Source organism: Archocentrus centrarchus, chromosome 13 (assembly GCF_007364275.1).
Source record: "Archocentrus centrarchus isolate MPI-CPG fArcCen1 chromosome 13, fArcCen1, whole genome shotgun sequence".
In the NCBI taxonomy this organism is placed as follows: domain Eukaryota; kingdom Metazoa; phylum Chordata; class Actinopteri; order Cichliformes; family Cichlidae; genus Archocentrus; species Archocentrus centrarchus.
The window spans coordinates 23,872,869-23,891,534 of NC_044358.1; the positions used below are offsets into that span (position 1 = coordinate 23,872,869).

At 41.6% G+C, this 18,666-nt stretch overlaps 1 protein-coding gene across 1 annotated transcript in view; it reads left to right on the plus strand.

Annotated features, from left to right (window-relative positions):
• Positions 1-793: 793 nt before the first annotated feature.
• The window catches only part of LOC115790474 (protein jagged-1b-like), a 64,579-nt gene continuing 46,706 nt past the window's right edge, over positions 794-18,666 (plus strand). The window contains 2 exon segments of the mRNA XM_030744281.1: positions 794-1,538; positions 9,892-10,218. Coding sequence (XP_030600141.1) covers positions 1,380-1,538; positions 9,892-10,218 — 486 coding nt within the window. The 5' untranslated portion in view covers positions 794-1,379.

Here is an 18,666-nt window from a genome sequence, read left to right on the forward strand (position 1 = left end):
CAATATTCAAAAGATGCTTACACACCCTACAATTCTCTTTTATATTTATGCGCTGAGCCGGTTAGTATTTGTAGCCAGCCGCTCCATTAAACAGCAGCATGTCCGAACACTACAGGGCGGCACTGTCGAAACAAATTAAATTATAAAAGCAGGTTTGATTATAACATTTCATAAGAAATCAATCTGCAGGTGAGTGAGTGCTGCGTAAGCACTTTTGCCATGTGTGTCCTGACCAGGTGCGCATCTGCCTTTAGCAGAAACCACCTTGCATCTCTCCTGCAGGCGTGAAAGTATGTTTCCTGAGAGAAACTTTTACTACATCATCGGCAACAGAACGGGAATTTTAACTACAGGGGTGTCAGCTTAAAGGCCAAACGCTCCCATTCAGAGGCCACCCGAGCCTGAACAGAACTGTGATAACAGTTCGGCCCGGCTGAGCTTTGAAGTGCTCTGTGGACTGCAGAGACCAGAAACTGGAGGAGAGGAACCGGTGAGGCGCAACAAAGGATAGAGAGGAAACAGAAAACCCAGAGAGCACAACCGAGATGCGAAAAGCATTCAGGATAATCCCACGCGTAAATGTGACATTTAAAAAAGTTTGGGTTGGGCTACAGGTTGCTCAGAGTGTATAGAGGGAGAGAAAGGGATAAGAGCACCGTGCGCGCTGGGAACCATCCGAACAAGGAGTGAAAGACGGATATTCCCCGCCTCAGGACACACCCTCATGCTCTCTCTCTCCCCCTCATTGTTTCCCACAGTGACTCTATCGCCGCCAGGCTTCGTATCGGGTTTACAAATGACCAGCCAGCCGCTCCAATGAGATGAGCGCAAAGTGAAATCATTCCGCCGGAGAGAAGCAACTTTGGTCACACACTCATCATGAAATAGGATGAATAGGATTTTTTATTTATATTATCTCTGAGCGTGGATTAAGCTTTGAGAGAGACAGGAGATGAAGAGAGAGTACCAGCTAATTGGGATGAGAGTTCAAGTCAAGTGAGCCGGCAGATTGGACCTGTAAAGCCTCTTAAGGCAGGTGGTGGTGGGAGGAATACAGCGCAAGGGGAGTGTGTTTATGAGAAGTGTGCGATTGTGTGCATGTGTCATTTCCAAAGGAAACCTACCTTGGTCAGAGCAGCAAGGGGAGACCAGGTGTGCGCGCGAGCGTGTGGGAGTGGATTGATTGGGGAGAGAGCCGAGCTGAGACAGAGTTATGGTTTCTTCCTTCTGGACGCGATGAAGTGGCTTTGCGGGAGTTTCAGGGTTTAAGACCGGAGAGGAGGAGAGCTGGGCGGACGGAGGACACTGGAAGGGAGGAGGAGGGTGGGCACCGCCGCCACCAAAGCGCATAGCACGGTCCCCAGTCCCTTGATGCAGGGATGGAGAGCTCACGGGCGCACGGGGTAACTCGGAAGAATCTGAGAAGCAAAGGTGAAAAGATCAACAGGAAGCCAGACATGAGGGCTGGGCGACACCAGGGACACTTCCACCTGCAGCGGACTCTGATTTTTCTCGTCGCGCTCACGGTACAACCGCAGGTAAGCCACCGATTAAGTGCTATTTCGGGCAGCATGCACTTATACGCCCGACGCATACTCGCAACTGTGGTTCAAACTGGATTTTAAATGAAAGCTGAGTGAAAATACTCAATAATGAAGTCCACACACAGTGTCCCTTTCCCCTTTGTGCTGCCCTCATTCTGCTCCTGCATGGCGCTGTGCCCACCTGTTGTTTCAGCCCACTGGTGTATTATCCCACGCAACAGAGAACGACTGTAATCCAATTTTAGAAGCATGGGATGCAAATATCAGAACAAAAATACGTGTCTGCAACGGATAGCAAAATCATATATCTATATATATCTACAATAATAAAAGAGTCAGTGTGCCACTGTTTGCCAAACAAAGACATGTCATAAGAACACAACTCAATCACAGTAGTGATATGTAGTCGATAAATGCGATTTATTTAGTATTTTTTGTGCTAAGTAAGGACTCTTAATTCCTTTTACTTTAATTTGGTAAATCCTCGGTGATTACTGGAGCATAAATAACACCTTAATTGCCCACCACACCCCTGTTAAGGCATTTTCCTCATTGATGGATCAGTACAGGAGTAACAGCATCTCCATCATCTGCTGCTGCATTGCCCATTTGAAATATTAGTTGTAATTCTTAGCCTCTTAGCCCCTCTGTCTTCATGGCTGCATGTATGCACGGTTTCTTTTGTACAACTGCAAAGTTCAGTAATTAATGCAATAACCTGTAAAAATGCTTCTGAGAACATGCTTGTAACATGGGGTTTATTTCTGGCAGTATGAAAGCTCTACGTTTTATTCCATTTGTGTTTTTGGCATGAAAGCACGAATATACAACATGTTTTTTCCCTTTTCCCCCTGTGAGCCGTCAGGCAGCTGCTAGTCTTGTCAGGATGTGTATGATGTGTGACAGCAAGGCCAGGCCCAGCGGTGCTCAGAAGCATGTGTGTGTGCACACACATGTGTGTGCATATTTTTTCTAAACACTGCGCTCACATACAGCATCTGTGTCCTGGGTGTGTGTGGAGCCCGGGGCCACGGCCGAACAAACTCCGGGGCGTGTGAATGTTGAACATTCAGGCAGCTCTGCGTGCCTCTCTGTGTACCTCTGCAACCCTTTCACAGCTGAGGAACAACACACCCTGCTCTCTCCATTCTCCTCTGACTGCACTGCAGTGTGAAGCACTCACTCAAGATCCTTTGCATCTGCTGGTGCCCATTTATAATGCAGAGGATGGGGGATGTCTCAACCTGCAGTTCATAAATGAGGCTTTTTGACACTCCAGCAGTCCCTTTGTGTAGTCTGTTGTCCAAAGCCCACACCGCAGCATGCAATGCATTCGTGTTTTGCAGAATTGGGATCTTATTTTCATACTGAAGTGCTTAAAATTAGATTAGACCACAATTTAGCATATGATGTTTCTGAACTGTATTCCCTGAAATATTTCTGCTTGAAGACTGAGCAAACTGCAGTTTATAAAGTGACTTAGTTAAAAGAGAATTTCAACATTAACACAAACACATGAAAATTTAGCATCTACACAATGTTTGAAGCAACCACCCAGATAGAGTTTCAGTGTGACTGAAGTTAAAATACCTCTCACACAATGCCATTCATCTTTAAAACCTTTATTTTGATATCACAATATTATAAGACAAGGAAATTAGTCATTGAATGTTTGTTATGAAGATGGTTGTCAAAAATGTTAGGCTCATTAAATAATCAGTTCATAAAATATCAGTTGTAGCTTCACAGTGGCATTTAAAGTGCCATAGAAATATGCTTTGAAATCAATCATGCCTTTCCAAGAAATGCATTGGCCTTATGATTTGGTACAAAGAAAATTTAAATTAAACAGTTCACAGTGTGCTCTGTGAAGTCAGTTTGAACATACATATTCCATACATAAATCCAATGCATTTTAATCAATTATATTTTTATTGGTTTACTTACTTTGTGCAGTTTGATTGTGGTGCTAATATGAATCACAGCTGACATATCCAGACTGAATTACAAAAATAAGCTTAACTGTTGGGTTTTAGGGGTTCTGAACCTTCTTTTTAACATTGTGCTCCTGTTCTCCGACAGGTGGACTACTCTATGACAGTCTGAACCACTTAGAAAAGTTAACACACATCATTTTCTGAGCCTTGAATGTCAGACGTTAGAGAGGATTCTGAGTTTTACCTGCAAAGAGCCTTTAATTGGTGAAGCTCTGTTTCAGAGATGGTCTGAGCTTTGGCTTGTCTCTCTCTCTCTCTCCCTCTCTCACTGAGCGCTGAAATGCTGGTATGCAGGGAATGGCTTGGGCAGCGAGTGGAGGAGAGGAAGAAAGGAGGATGCAGAGTGATGAGCGCCACTGTATCTCCATAAGCCTTTTGATGTAGACAAGTTCACCCCACCTCCCTCCACCACCACCCTTACCCTGCGACCCCTCCCATCTCACCCTCTCAACCCCTTTCAGCTCTGGGATAGGGTGCAAGCGAGGGACACAAAACCAGTAACAATGGGGCGACTGAGACTGTGGCTCAGTGCCTAGCAGCCCGGCTAAGGCAGCAGACATATGAGAGTTTGTTGGTCTTGGTAATTTCTGTCCATGATTGAATGCACCACACCTCTGGGGATACATGACTCAGATTCTTGGTTATAATGAGGTGTCACCAGTTCAAGGTTTGAGAAAGAAATCCAAAATGGCCATGAATTATTCTGATTTATTCATCAGTGAGGATTTAAGGACAAATTGATATAACGGTGGCTTTATTTTTGTGGTTGTTGTTGTTGGAAGAAGCCAAAACCACAGAGAGGAGTGTACACACACACACACACACACACACACACACACACACACACACACACACACACACACACACACACACACACACACACACACACAAATGCATGCATGCATGCACGCACATACCTGACCCTGGTGCTCTGAGACTCTCAGGGGGTCTTGTTAAGTCTAGAGTGTGTGAGGAGAGAGGCTGTGTGGTTTGTGTGTGTGTCCCCTTAACCCAGCCCTAAACAAGGAGGGAACACAGAGAAAAGAAAAGGGGACATATAAAAGTGAGGATGTCAACAATGTAGAAAATGGCCGATGACTGCAGAAAGAGAAATGACAGGAGTGTTAAAGCTTGTTCGCAGATAGTGAAACAAGTAAAGTGGAGAAGGGGGGGGGGGGGCAGGATCCCAGTGTCCTAGCCCCTTGGGAAGGGGAAGTGAGAAATAAGAAGGGAGTGGTCGAGACACACAGGAAGACTAAAGAGAGAAAGAAAGACAAGAGGCAAAGACAGGGAAGTTCAAAGATAAAAAGAAGATTAGATGGCAGGAGTGGAGGTTTATCGCTCAGTAATTTACATCCCTGTTCTCCAAAAAGTTTGCATGCTGTGTAAAATGTAAATAAAAACAGAATGCAATAGGACAGAGTGATCATTTCTTTCTTTAACAGCACAGTGTAAGCATCTGAGAGCTGAGTGCCTCAATTTCTGTAGTTTGAACATAGACTGTATATGAAAGATGCGTGTACTCTCTGAGTATGAAAAACCTGCATTGTTTACAATGTCCAACAGGGGGCGAGTGTGGCTGCTTGCATAGAAAACGACCCATTGGCTCCCTTGATATACACTGTGTGCAGAATTATTAGGCAAGTTGTATTTGATAGGAGTCTTTTTATTACTGAACAACTATGTTCTCAATCAACCCAAAAGACTCATAAATCTCAAAGCTTAATATTTCTGGAAGTTGGGGTGGGGTTTTTTATATTTGGCTATCTTAGGAGGATATCTGTTTGTGCAGGTAACTATTACTGTGCAGAATTATTAGGCAACTGAATAAAAACCAAATATGTACCCATCTCACTTGTTTATTTTCACCAGGTAAACCAATATAACAACAGAAAATTTAGAAATAAACATTTCAGACATTCAAAAACAAAACCAAAAACAAATCAGTGACCAATATAGCCACCTTTCTTTACGATGACACTCAAAAGCCTTCCATCCATAGATTCTGTCAGTTGCTTGATCTGTTTGCGATCAACATTGCGTGCAGCAGCCACCACAGCCTACCAGACACTGTTCAGAGAGGTACTGTACTGTTTTCCCTCCCTGTAGATCTCACATTTTATGAGGGACCACAGGTTCTCTATGGGGTTCAGATTAGGTGAACAAGGGGGCCATGTCATTATTTTTTCTTCTTTTAGACCTTTACTGGCCAGCCACGCTGTGGAGTATTTGGATGCATGTGATGGAGCATTGTCCTGCATGAAAATCATGTTTTTCTTGAACGTTACTGACTTCTTCCTGTACCACTGCTTGAAGAAGGTGTCTTCCAGGAACTGGCAGTAGGTCTGGGAGTTGAGTTTCACTCCATCCTCAACCCAAAAAGGCCCCACAAGTTCATCTTTGATGATACCAGCCCATACCATTACCCCACCTCCACCTTGCTGGCGTCTGATTCGGAGTGGAGCTCCCGGCCCTTTACTGATCCAGCCTCGGGCCCATCCATCTGGCCCATCAAGAGTCACTCTCGTTTCATCAGTCCATAAAACCTTAGAAAAATCAGTCTTAAGATATTTCTTGGCCCAGTCTTGACGTTTTATCTTATGTTTCTTGTTCAAAGGTGGTTGTTTTTCAGCCTTCCTTACCTTGGCCATGTCCCTGAGTATTGCACACCTTGTGCTTTTTGATACTCCAGTAACGTTGCAGCTCTGAAATATGGCCAAACTGGTGGCTAATGGCATCTTGGGAGCTTCACGCTTGATTTTCCTCCATTCACGGGCAGTTATTTTGCGCCTTTTTTTTTCCAACACGCTTCTTGCGACCCTGTTGGCTATTTGCCATGAAACGCTTGATTGTTCGGTGATCACTTAATTGGTAGTTGGCTTTCAAGCCTATACAGCTTGGAGTAGGACAACATGTATAAAAAGGATGATGTGGTCAAAATACTCATTTGCCTAATAATTCTGCACACAGTGTATGACCTCTGCAAACATTTTCCTGTTGGGTTCATTGTCTTAGTCACTAGTTTCTAGTCTTATTTAATATTATGTGATGTTCATTTTGCAAATTATAATCATTATCAGAGTACAAAAGAAGTATAAAGCAGGGAATGCTGTACAGCATACGTATCTTGGATTTACAAAATTAAGACTATGTGAAGTACCCTCTGAAAGTCTACTAGAAGATGCAAATGCAGCACTACGCACAATCCCTACTTTGACCATCACTGCAACCAATCATCAATTGATCTATACCGTGGCAACAGTGATCCTTGAGATGCTTGGTTATAAGAGCAGGATCCTCCATGGAAAAGACTGCTAGAGGCTCAGATCAAGGCAGCATGGAGGGAAGTTAGCCAGCTATCAGAGCTGCAGAAAGGTGTGATGAAGAAAGGGGTGCCTAAGGAGTATGACAAATTGCCAGTACCTGAGGCCTTAGAAAGGAGGTACTCTGTCCCCATTCCTGTTCTGCATAGGCCTGAACCCCGTCAGCCAGATCATTAACAAGACTGGCTACAGATACAGAATACGGAATGCAGCAAACATCAGCCACCTCCTCTACATGGATGACATCAAGCTGTATGCTAGGAGTGAATGAGATATCAATTCATTGATCCACACCAATAGGCTCTACAGCAATGACATTGGAATGGACTGGAGAAGTGTATTTGGATGGTAACAAAGAGAGGGAATGTAGGTCAGAACTGAGGGGACTGCATTACCAGAAGGCAACATTGTAGACAGTGAGGATAGCTAGAAGTACCTTGGAATCCCACAGGCAAATGGGAACCATGAAGAGGTGGCTAGGAAAGCTGTAACTGCCAAGTACCTCCAAAGAGTAAGGCAAGCACTGAAGAGTTAGCTGAGGTCTACCACACAAGGCAAGACCCCAGGTGCAGGCTGTGCAAAGTTGCCCCTGAGACAATCCAGCACATAACAGCAGGGTGCAAGATACTTGCATGCAGGGCATACATGGAACACCATAACCAAGTGGCTGGCATAGTATACAGGAACATCTGTGCTGAGTATGACCTGGAAGTCCTGAGGTCAAAATGGTATACGCCCCCACAGGTGGTAGATCCTGTGGGACTTCCAGATACAGACAGACAAACTGGTAATGGCTAAGCAACTGGACATAGTAGTGGACAAGAAGAGGAAGGAAACTGTAGTTATAGACGTAGCAATACGAAACGATGGCAACATCAAGACAACGGAGCATGAGAAGCTCAAGAAATGCCAAGGGCTGAGAGAAGAGCTAGAGAGGATGTGGACGGTGAAGGTAACAGTGGTCCCTGTGGTAATCGGAACACTCGGGGCAGTGACTCCCAAGCTGGGAGAGTGGCACCAGCAGATTCCAGGAACGTCAACTGAGATCTCTGTCCAGAAGAGTGTAGTCCTAGGAACAGCTAAGATACTGTGCAAGACCCTCAAGCTCCCAGGCCACTTAAAAAAAAGAAAAAAAAAAACCCAAACAATTTTATGAACCATAGACCTTGAAATCCAAAAGTCTTTACAATTTCACACTGAGAAGTGTTATGGTTAATTGTTTGCCTGCATTGTTTGCCAGTCTTTAACAAAGCAGTGAATTTTTTGACCACTCCCCAGCTTTACTTCTGAAAGACTCAGCCTCCCGTTGAGGCTCGTTTTATACCCAATCATGTTACTACTTTGCCTGATTTTCTGTGAAATGAAGCGTTGTTATTTTTCTCATCATTACACAACTTTTCTTCATTTTGGTCACCCTAATTTTTTTCTTAGTTTCAGCTTTTTTTTTTTTTTAAATTCAGCATTTTACATATTGTCTTTGGACTCTTTTGAGGTTGTAAATGGAAACGTCTGTTTTTCCTTTCACTAGAGGTCAAACAGAGTTATGGGAATCAAAGTTATGTCCCCATTTCTTTTTTTCCTTCTCTCTCTCTCTCTCTCTCTTGCTTGCTTTTTGAACACTGTTGTCTTGTAACATACTGATAAACAGATGATACAGAGGAGACATGCAGGCCGCTGCTGATTCCCAGAGGCAATGAGACAGTACATTACAGGAAACATGATAGTCTGCTCTCAAAGTTTCCTCACACACTTTTGTTTGTTTATTTATTTTTTTAATTTTATCTGCATATGGTGTTTTAGTTAGTGGACCTTTATCATATAAATTCATATCTAACCTATTAAATATCTGTAAACAAAATGCATACATTGAGCACAAGTGACTGACGGTTAGAAAGATGTTTTTTGCTTTTCTATTAAAGTTATACATCTATGGAATAACATAACTTTCACATTAAAAATGTTGCTGAGAATGAGATTTTTTCCTGCTAAAATGTTGTGCAGGCATGTTTTCATGACCAATACCTATGTCTTAAAATTAAGCAACCTCTAGCTGTTGTACACGAAAGGGCACGTGACTAATGTGTTCGGTTTTCTCTGGCAAATTCCGAAAAAATACATAAATATGGATTTTCTCAGATGCCACAGGAAAAGCTAAAGAAATATTTTTTACTAAAAATAATGTGAATGTAGAGCAATTCAAACTTGCTGAACTCAGGAGAGTTTTTATCCTGCAATCAGCCTTTCTGCTGGGTAGAAACATGTCTCATGCGTACCTACAGTCTTAGTTTTTTTCAAAGCAGATCTCACCACTTGGCAGACATTGTCAAACACCTCAGTGTGTTCATTCGGCAGTCATATTGAAGCATTGTCTATCTTAAATCATTGTCACTGAGACTTAAAACTGCATATATAGACTCACCAGTAAAATTTTAACAGTAGCATGTAAAGGTTTACTGACTTTCCCCTGAAATAAGCTTTTTCTTTCCCCTGGAAGTTAAACTTCTGCCACCATCTTTGCTGAGGCAGAATTCTCTCACTGATTTCAATTAAGGTTCCTTTTATTGCCCTGTCTCTTTCTTATAAGGTCTCTAATGTGACATCTCATAATAGGCTAGTCTCTATCTTTCTGGAAAGTGTTGTGGTCCATTTTCAAGATTAATTGGTTTCTAACATCATACTGACTAAAATTTAAACACTCCATTTCATCAAAGATAAAAAGGTAAAATTCACACCTCTCATAACTTTTCTCATAACATTTCTAATTACTTTCTTTCACTTCCTCCCCTACTGAGACATTTTTTTTAATGCCCGTGCAGGGTGCAGAACTTTAAGGAGTACACTGCAATGACCTGCATTTTTACACAACCTAAAATGACCTGCAAGTGTAAATCACCTGTCATTTCTGGTGATCTTCCTTCATTACACTGAGTGAGAATAGACTGTAACTGTGCAAGTTTGGTACATTAATACATTAATGTAATTCTCTCCTTCACTGTCCTCTCTCCTCTCTCCTCTCTCTGGACTCAGGGTGTGTGCGCAGTTGGGATGTTTGAGCTTCAGATCCGCCACTTTCAGAACCCACACGGACACCTGCAAACAGAAGAATGCTGCGATGTCCAGGCAAGCGGAGGACAGCGCTGCTCTCCCACAGACCAATGTGACACTTTCTTCCAGGCTTGCCTCAAGGAGTATCAGGTCCGGGTTGCTCCAACTGGAGCCTGCACCTTTGGTACAGGCAGCACAGGGATCCTGGGTGGAAACTCCCAGACGCTTCGCCACAGAGGACATGAGAGGGGAGGAGGTGAGGATGGGAGCAACGGACACATTGTCATTCCCTTCCTGTACGCCTGGCCGGTAAGTACAGGGGCAGTGCTGGTTAGCAGTATGGTTACCAAGGGAACAGGCTAAGCTTCAAGTGGACAACAATGCACTCAAACTGAGGCTAGAGTGGAATAACGATGACACTCAGAGATTCAGACTCACACGCTTTTGCATCGCAGTAACCACAACATATTTTCTACTACTGTATTACACAGTGCTTTATGTATGGGGAGCACAGTATTTGTGGTTTTGTTCATGAAATAAAACTAATCTTTATGGTGAAAAAAATGGATATTTGATACATCTTGTATCTTATACTGGCTAGTGTTCAGACAGGTGGCTTCCAAGCTGGCTGGTGGAGTCAGGACCTATCTAAACAGACCTGGCCTAAGCTGTTAAAGGATTATTAAAAGAATGAAAGGAAAAATATTTAAAAGTATTTGATACAGATATTCTTGGTCCCCATGATTTGCAGCTTTGGCCGTATTTGGTGATTTGTGATCTTTGGTTTATGACCAATAAACGTGCAAACCTAAGACCCCAGATTGCCCTCGATGTATCCGTGTGATCGAAAGTGTGTAAAGGCATAGAATAAAGTGCTGTGTGACTTTTAGTAAGATGTCCTCAGAGTTGAAGAGTGCTACAGTATAAGACCATTTACCAGCAGCCTTGGCCACTTCTTGTATTTAGTATATTCTTAAAGTTCTGTCTTTCATTCCAGTGGTAGCACTTGGTAACCTTTTGTAGTCTGCAAGGAATGATTACATTTACCCACAGGTTTTTGCCTTTATTAGACAGTATAGAGAAGAGGAGACAGGAAAATGGGGAGATAACGCTGGAAGGAAGACACACAGCAAAGGGACTCAGGTCAGAGTTGAACCCAGGCTGCTGCATTTAGCCTTGCAGCATATGGTCTCCTGCTCAATCTGTGAGCTAAACTGGTGCCCTTTAGCCACAGTTTTGTCATAATAACACCAAACGAGGGGAATATTTTTTTCAGCGTCAACTCATATTTTCTGGTATTCATTCCAGAATAAATCCCTGAGAAATGCAGCTGGTAAAGCACTTTGGGTGATCAGTAAGAGTAGGGGGGAAAAAACTAGAAAAGCATGAAATGAATGCAGCCCATTTACCATTAAGCTGGTGTCAAAATGTAACAGCCACTACCAACATCATCACTACACTAATGGCCACCACACTAGCCATTAGTCTAGTGGCTATTAGTGTGGTGATAATGTTGGTAATTGTCAGTGCAAAAATGACAATTTCCACTGTTGTCACCATAATTTAATATATCATAAATGGCACTCTGTCATTCAAAGTTTGAGAGTCCCTGGACTAAACCAAGGTGAATGCAAAAGGCCTAAACATTAAACCTGCTAAACAAAGCCCAAAGCTCCACTGTGCTGTGTAATATTACTTTTCCCTTTTCCTCCACATCTTAAAAACTTTCTGTTCTTATATTACAATTTTTGCTCTTTCTGGAGATTTCTTTAGTTCATATTGAACAACTTGTGTCTTGTGCCTTGTGTCCCCATTAAAGAGCAGAACAATTAATCTGTGATTAGCACAACAGTAGGTGAGAGCAGTCAATTGATTATTCAGTCTACCTTCTTTCTTCCTCCTCTAGTGCTCCATCTATCCTCATTTATTCATGATTTTTTCCCCCAATAATGCGCCAAAACGCTAAAAAAAAAAAAAAAAAAACTCCACAAACTTAGTGTGCTCACAGAGGCCTCTTAAAAAATTTAATATTTCAGTCGATTGTGTCTTTCAAAGTTACGATCATGAGTGTCTACAGCCAACTGTGAAACAGTGGAGGCTCTGTCATGGTTTGGGGCTGCATTTCAGCCAGTGGTATTGGAGATCTTATCAAAAATGGTGAACTTATGAACACGGAAAAGTACCGTCACATTTTGACCCACCATTCAATACCATCTGGAAAGCATCTGATTAACAATAGCTTCATTTTCCAGCATGAGCATGGCCCTCATTTACTAATATGTACATGAAAAAGTCTACAAGCAAGATTATCATCAGATTTATGAAAAGTGCACACCTTCCTATTTTGTCCTTATCATCATGCGTATGCTGGCAAATCAGAATCATTCTAAACCAACAGGATTGTGGAATCTGGATACCATCTGCATACTGCCCTCGCCCCATTTCTCTAACAGGAGGCGTGTACCTCCAGGTGAAGCGGAGAAAGTGGTGACAGTGTTGACTAATAGTTTGTGCTGTATTACAGCTGGAACCATTGATCATTTAATCACTTAGCAATTATTTTCAGTGGATCACTAATATCATACATGATGAATTTTTTTTTAGGTAAAATTTAAGTAAATGCCTTTCAAGTATTAGCTGTGTTGGAGTTGGTGGGGGAGGGCAGCTGCTGGATTAAAAGAAAAACTGGGGTCTCCAGGTGCCATGTGACTCAAACTGACAGGAGTGTGAGGAGGTTTAATCACAGTGTAACACAAATACAGTAATTAGGCATACCTCTTATCTCCTTCCATCAACCCATTTTCTAAAAATCCATTAGTCCATTTGGGTGCTCGTTAGCTGCTTCTTTCCTGTACTTTATTCTAGCAATTAATGCTTGTTTATCAGTGAAACTAGAGCGGAGAGAATCCATTCAAAATGACTTGGCAAGGACATCTAAAAGTCATCCAGAATTTTCCTGGGGATTTAAGAGGTTTTGTTTGTTTCTTTCACTGAGAGAAATGCTCCTGCAGTATTTGCTTCTACCCTTTCTTTGTCTTTGATCGCTCCCAGCATGCTCGACTTGTTTCTCATAATGAAAGTATTACAGAAATGGCAGCGAAAGGCCTCGCGCTTCTAAGCCATAATCATATTGTGTTGTAATAATGTTTGTTATGTAGCACAAACCCCCAGGTGAGGCTTCAGAAACACACAGTTTGACACACACACACTCCTAATGTGCACAGCTACATTTCCATCACTTCAGAGGATGAAACGTTGACTTACATTCATTTCCTGGAGACTTATCCTAAACCTGAAAAATAACCCTTCATACTGAAATTAATTGAATTACATAATGGGGACTTGGTTATTCTCCCTGAACTGTGACTGAAAACAGTTTTATGTCCGTGCGACAATGCAAGAACACACACACAGACACACACGCACACACAGACAGAGGAATGTTACACAGCTTTGGTTTAAGTTTCTTATTCTTGATTAGTATCAGTCCATTTACCTGTGAGACTCTGTGTCCCAGAGCCAATTATCTTCCCTTATCTGTGTATAGTTTGCTTTTGTGTGAGTTTTCGTGTGTGTGCTGTATGCATACGGCATGTGTCAAAGTTTTCCTATGTGGTATTTTTTTCTCTCTCCTCCTGTACACCAGGGTGTGTGTGTGTGCGTGTGTGTGTGTGTGTGTGTGGGGGGGGGGGGGGTTGTGGTGGTAGTGAGATGACTGCCAGGTATGAGTGTGAGAAAGTTCTCTATCAGAAAGCCTTACCTGGATCAGTTTCAGGGCCGGGCCGCAGGGCGGGCTGGGCTGCAGGGGAGAGAGAGCCGGGACACTCTGTGGCAACCTTCGTGCTTTTTCAACTGAAAGGCTCGCTTTATCTGGCCATCTCTGAGAGGTGGAGGGTGGTGGGTGATGGATGAGGGATGAGGGGGGGCAAGTGATCTCCCTGCCCCAGGTGAGGGGATGAACAGGTGAGCAAAGTCATTATGAGGAAAGGTGAGCTCTTTCTGTCCCCTGCCCTCCCTCACAATCTTCCTTTCTCCCACTAATCTCTTGAGGGAAATGCACGCCTGTGTGTTTGCCTGCATTTGTTTATGTAGCTGTTAATTTGTTGTGCTTTGTTTGGTTTGAATATCATGTTATCAAGAATGACTCCAGGGGTTCATCACTATTTCTCAGCTGTAAGTCTGTGCCGCAATTTCTCTGCTTATGGCTAAATCAGCTTTTTCTGTCATTTCTTTTTTAACTCTTTCCCCCATGAAGGCGACATTGATGAACTCCCCTGTCCTTAATGATGAGTTTTGACACCTCAGGATATATCAATAAAGATCACCCTCAGTAACTTCTGATGCACACTCAGTCATATTGTTGTGGAAGCAGGCCTGAAACATGACAGAAACTGCTCAATTCAGAAAAGAGAAACAAGTAGGTGTCCAAGGGGGACAGAGTTAAAGCACCTATAAAAGCTTTCATGATTGGTAGCTGCTCTTAATGTGTTTTATAATAGTCGAATTAGAGGAGAAGATTAAACCCAGTTTCATTTCCACTAAGTTCAGAACCAGAATTTTACATTTCTCTTTAGAGAAAATATCCAGTAAGCACCAAGCAATGCTCAGGCCTCAGTTAGCATGTTAAATGTTAAAGTTCATGACAGTACAATTAGAAAAAAACCCAAATAAAAATGGCTTGTTTGGAAAGGTTGCCTGGAGAAAGCCTTTTCTCTCTAAAAGGAACATGGCAGCACAGTTTAGTTGCATCTGAACAACCCACAAGACTTCTGGAGCAATGTCCTTTAGACAGATAAGACTCAAATAGAGATGTTTGGCCATAATGCACAGCACCTTGTTTGGAGAAAACCAAACACAGCATATCAGCAAAAACACCTCATCCCAACTGTGAGCACGGTGATGATTTGGACTTGTTTTACAGACATAGCACATGGGCACCTTGCAGTCATTGAGTCGACCATGAACCCCTCTGTATACCAAAGTATTCAAGAGTCATATGTGAGGCCATCTGTCTGACAGCTAAAGCTTGACTGAAATTGCTTCATGCAACACTATAATGATCCCAAGCACAGCAGCAAATATACAACAGAAAGGCTGAGAAAGAAAAGAATCAAGGCGCTCCAATGGCCCAGTCAAAGTCCAGACCTCAAACTGACTGAAATGCTGTGGCAGGACCTTAAGAGAGCCGTGCTTAAACAAATACCTGCAACCTCAATGAACAAAAGCAAAGCTGTACACAAGAGTGGGCCAGTATTCCTCTATAACGATGGTATTACTGCTAAAAGTGGTTTTACAAGTGTTTTTTGTTAAGTAAATAATGACACAGTGTAATATATCATGTGTTTTTCTTTATCTGAGGATGTATTTAAATAATTTTAGAACATGGTGTGATTAGATATTCTTTTCATTATGTCCTGATTCATAAAATCTTAAAAATTAAACAGGATGTGCTTTCTTTTTACCGTGAGTGTTAGTGAAGGAGTTTTCATTGCTATGAGGTGTTCCTTTGAACTCTGAATACAGCTGTGCTTGCTGTTTTTTCTCCTGCTTTCAGTCCTCATGTGCAGCAAAGTTGTCACTATATGGCTTTAGCTCTATAAGTGGTGTCAATCTGCTCCTAACAAACACGCATATTTTTCAGTGAGGAAACTTTAAAAAATGTCACACTGTAACGAGATTTTCATTTGTTCATTGTGTAAAAAGTAGAAGTGAATCATCCCTTGAGTGACAGAGGATGCAATAGGATATGTTTGCTGTTTTCACTGTCTGGCTTTGAATGTTGAAATGCAGAGTTTAGCTTTGCCTCCTGGTTATCAGTGATGTTACAAATAGTCTGAGAGACGTGGCTTCTTTTTGACCTCAGCGTTAGATTCACGGACACTCAGCGCTCTGGAATCTTTTCGCTGCGGAGAGATCAGAAAAGTTCAAAGGCTTCATAGCAACAAGGTTACTTCTTGAAGGCCTCCATGTGATGCTGATTTCACTGTTGAATCTGTTTTAGTGATGAAGTGAAATATCAAAAGCTGCCAAATAATGCACCAACTTTGTTTCTTTTGAATGTGATATCTGTTTGAATCAGTTCCTAAATCAGAAGGGTGAAAGTTAAAGGTGCAGCAGGAAAATGTACATTTAAACAAGTCCTCCAATATAATAATCATAGTGATCGTTTGTTCTCTGAAATGACCCATATAAGATTTTCTTAAATGAAAAATAAGAGCATTTGCAGAAAAAGTATGACTTTTTTTACATGGAGACTGAAGTTTGAGTCTCATTTGTGTCACTTCAACTCATTGTTTAATTTTTAGCTGCTGTTTTCACTTGCTGGATCGATTTTAGGTACAAGAACTTCTTAGTCAAGGCTAGATTTAAAATACATGTTTTTACAATGTTGAACACATGCTACAAATCTCCACTTTCTAGGTAGCCAGGGAGCTGATTTTTGCTTTGTTAAGGCAATGAATGAACAAGATGCATGAAATAAAGTCTGTAGCTTACATCAGTTATTTTCCCCCTATAACAGTACCCGATATTAGCTTTTCAATTCTGCAAATTGCAGTTAAGCAATAGAAGTTACTGAATTAATATGAACTGGTTCAGTAAAACACACACCACACAATTTTATTTTCTTCAGAGTTTTTCATCTGCAAAAATTAAAAACTGAAAAAAAAAAGGGGGGCCCAGGGTGATGCTAACTTTTAGTTAAAAATAAACCTCCAGTAGCACTCCATTCACAAGGCCACTAAAGTTCTCTTAGCTTTACGACAGATCTATAGGACGCAATAACAGCTTTCACAAAAGACCTATGAAGTCATTTTCTATGGTAAGAGAGTCTCCTATATGTATAGATTCACCGTGAAAAGTGCACTCACCACACAATGTGTGAAGTGAATCTAATATTTCCTGACCCTTTGTAACACAGAACTAGTTTATCAAGGTCTGGTTATGCCCACCTTTTCTTCTTCTTCTTTTTTTTAAACAAACTATGACAAAAGACAATATGATAGGTGCCACAGAAATCCTGTTAGGGTGAAGTGAATGGAGTGAAGTTCCCAGCATTTGTAATCCTCATGTCAAGTGTTAAAATCCATTCACGGTTAGGTTTACTGCCAGAGGCTATGGCTGGATTTTCCTGGGAAAAACTCACATTCAGCAAAGAGTGCGTGGCTGTGAGTGTGTGTGTTTAGTGAAGACCGACTTCCTCTTGTCTTTTGTCTTGTCATGCAGGGTACATGTATCTCTTGGGTTTGCATTGATGTGAGTCTCTCTGTGTTATCACGAGCAGAGATAAAACCAGCACTTTCAGAGAATGCTCACTGTTAACAATTACATTGTTTTGATGTTTGCTGTAAGAGGAGCGTGAGCCAAGGTGTTTATTTCTAAAAATGTGGTTCTGTGACATGATGCTAGATCATCTGAGTTTTAAAATGGATGCATCTAATAAGGCAATAAAGGTTATTATCATTAGCAAAGCCGAAACTACAAAAGTTCGTGTAAAAATACTTTTTTAGATAAAAACAAAACTAATGTATTTCTCAGCATGACTGAGTTGTAACAAAATGTTGTATTTGTACTATAATACCCTTTCTGAACAAAAAACAAACAAAACAAAACCTGAAACAAGCAAATCTCACCCTGGAAACTGTCTAAAAGTAAAATAGAACTTATAATTATTTTTTAAATTATCTAAAAGAAAATAATAAAAATAAAACAATCAAACTCTCATAACTGTGTACGGCACATACACCTTTACTTGATTGCAGTGACTTTACTGTACTTCACTTTAATTAAATACTAGAGTATAAGAATAAAAGTGTTCTACTGACAGCCTATTGTTATTAATACGTTATAATCCAAGCAAAGTGTTAAGGTGAAACTTTTCTACAACAATACAACAATTATACCTGTTGAATAGAAAATAATAATCTGCAAAATAATGGACCATTAAGTTAGTTTTACTCCAAAAACAATAGTACAAAAATACTTTGTGGAAACTGTTTGGGGATGTCCCCTTCCTGTTCCAAAATGACTGCACAGCAGTGTACAAAGCAAGGACCATAAAGACATAGATGAGTGAGTCTGGTGTGGAAGAACTTGACTGCCCTGTGCAGAGTCCTGACCTCAACCCAACAGAACACTTTTGGGATGAATTAGAGGGAAGACTGTGAGCCAGGCCTTCTCGTCCAACGTCAGTGGACCTCACAATGCACTTCTGGAAGAATGGTCAAAACATTTCACACTGCTAAACCTTGTGGAAAGCATTCCCAGAAGAGTTTAAGCTGTTATAGCTGCAAATCTATTTTTAAGATTAAGCTTAAAACGTACCTTTTTGATTAAGCTCATAGTTAGGGCTGGATCAGGTGACCCTGAACCAATCCTTAGTTATACTGCTATAGACCTAGACCACTGGGGGGTTCCCATGATGCACTGATGAGTTTTTCTTTTTCATTCACCTCTTGTTACTCTGTTTATACCCCACTCTGCATTTAATCACTAGTTATTATTAATCTCTGGCTCTCTTCCACAGTATGGATTTTGTCCTGTCTCTCTCCCCTCAGCCCCAACCGGTCACAGCAGATGACTGCCCCTCCCTGAGCCTGGTTCTGCTGGAGGTTTCTTCCTGTTAAAAGGGAGTTTTTCCTTTCCACTGTGCCAAGTGCTTGCTAATAGGGGGTCGTTTTGTTGGGTTTTCTCTGTAATTATTGAATGGTCTTTACCTGAATCATCTGCATACTTTAAAATGAATCTGTCCTCCCTGCT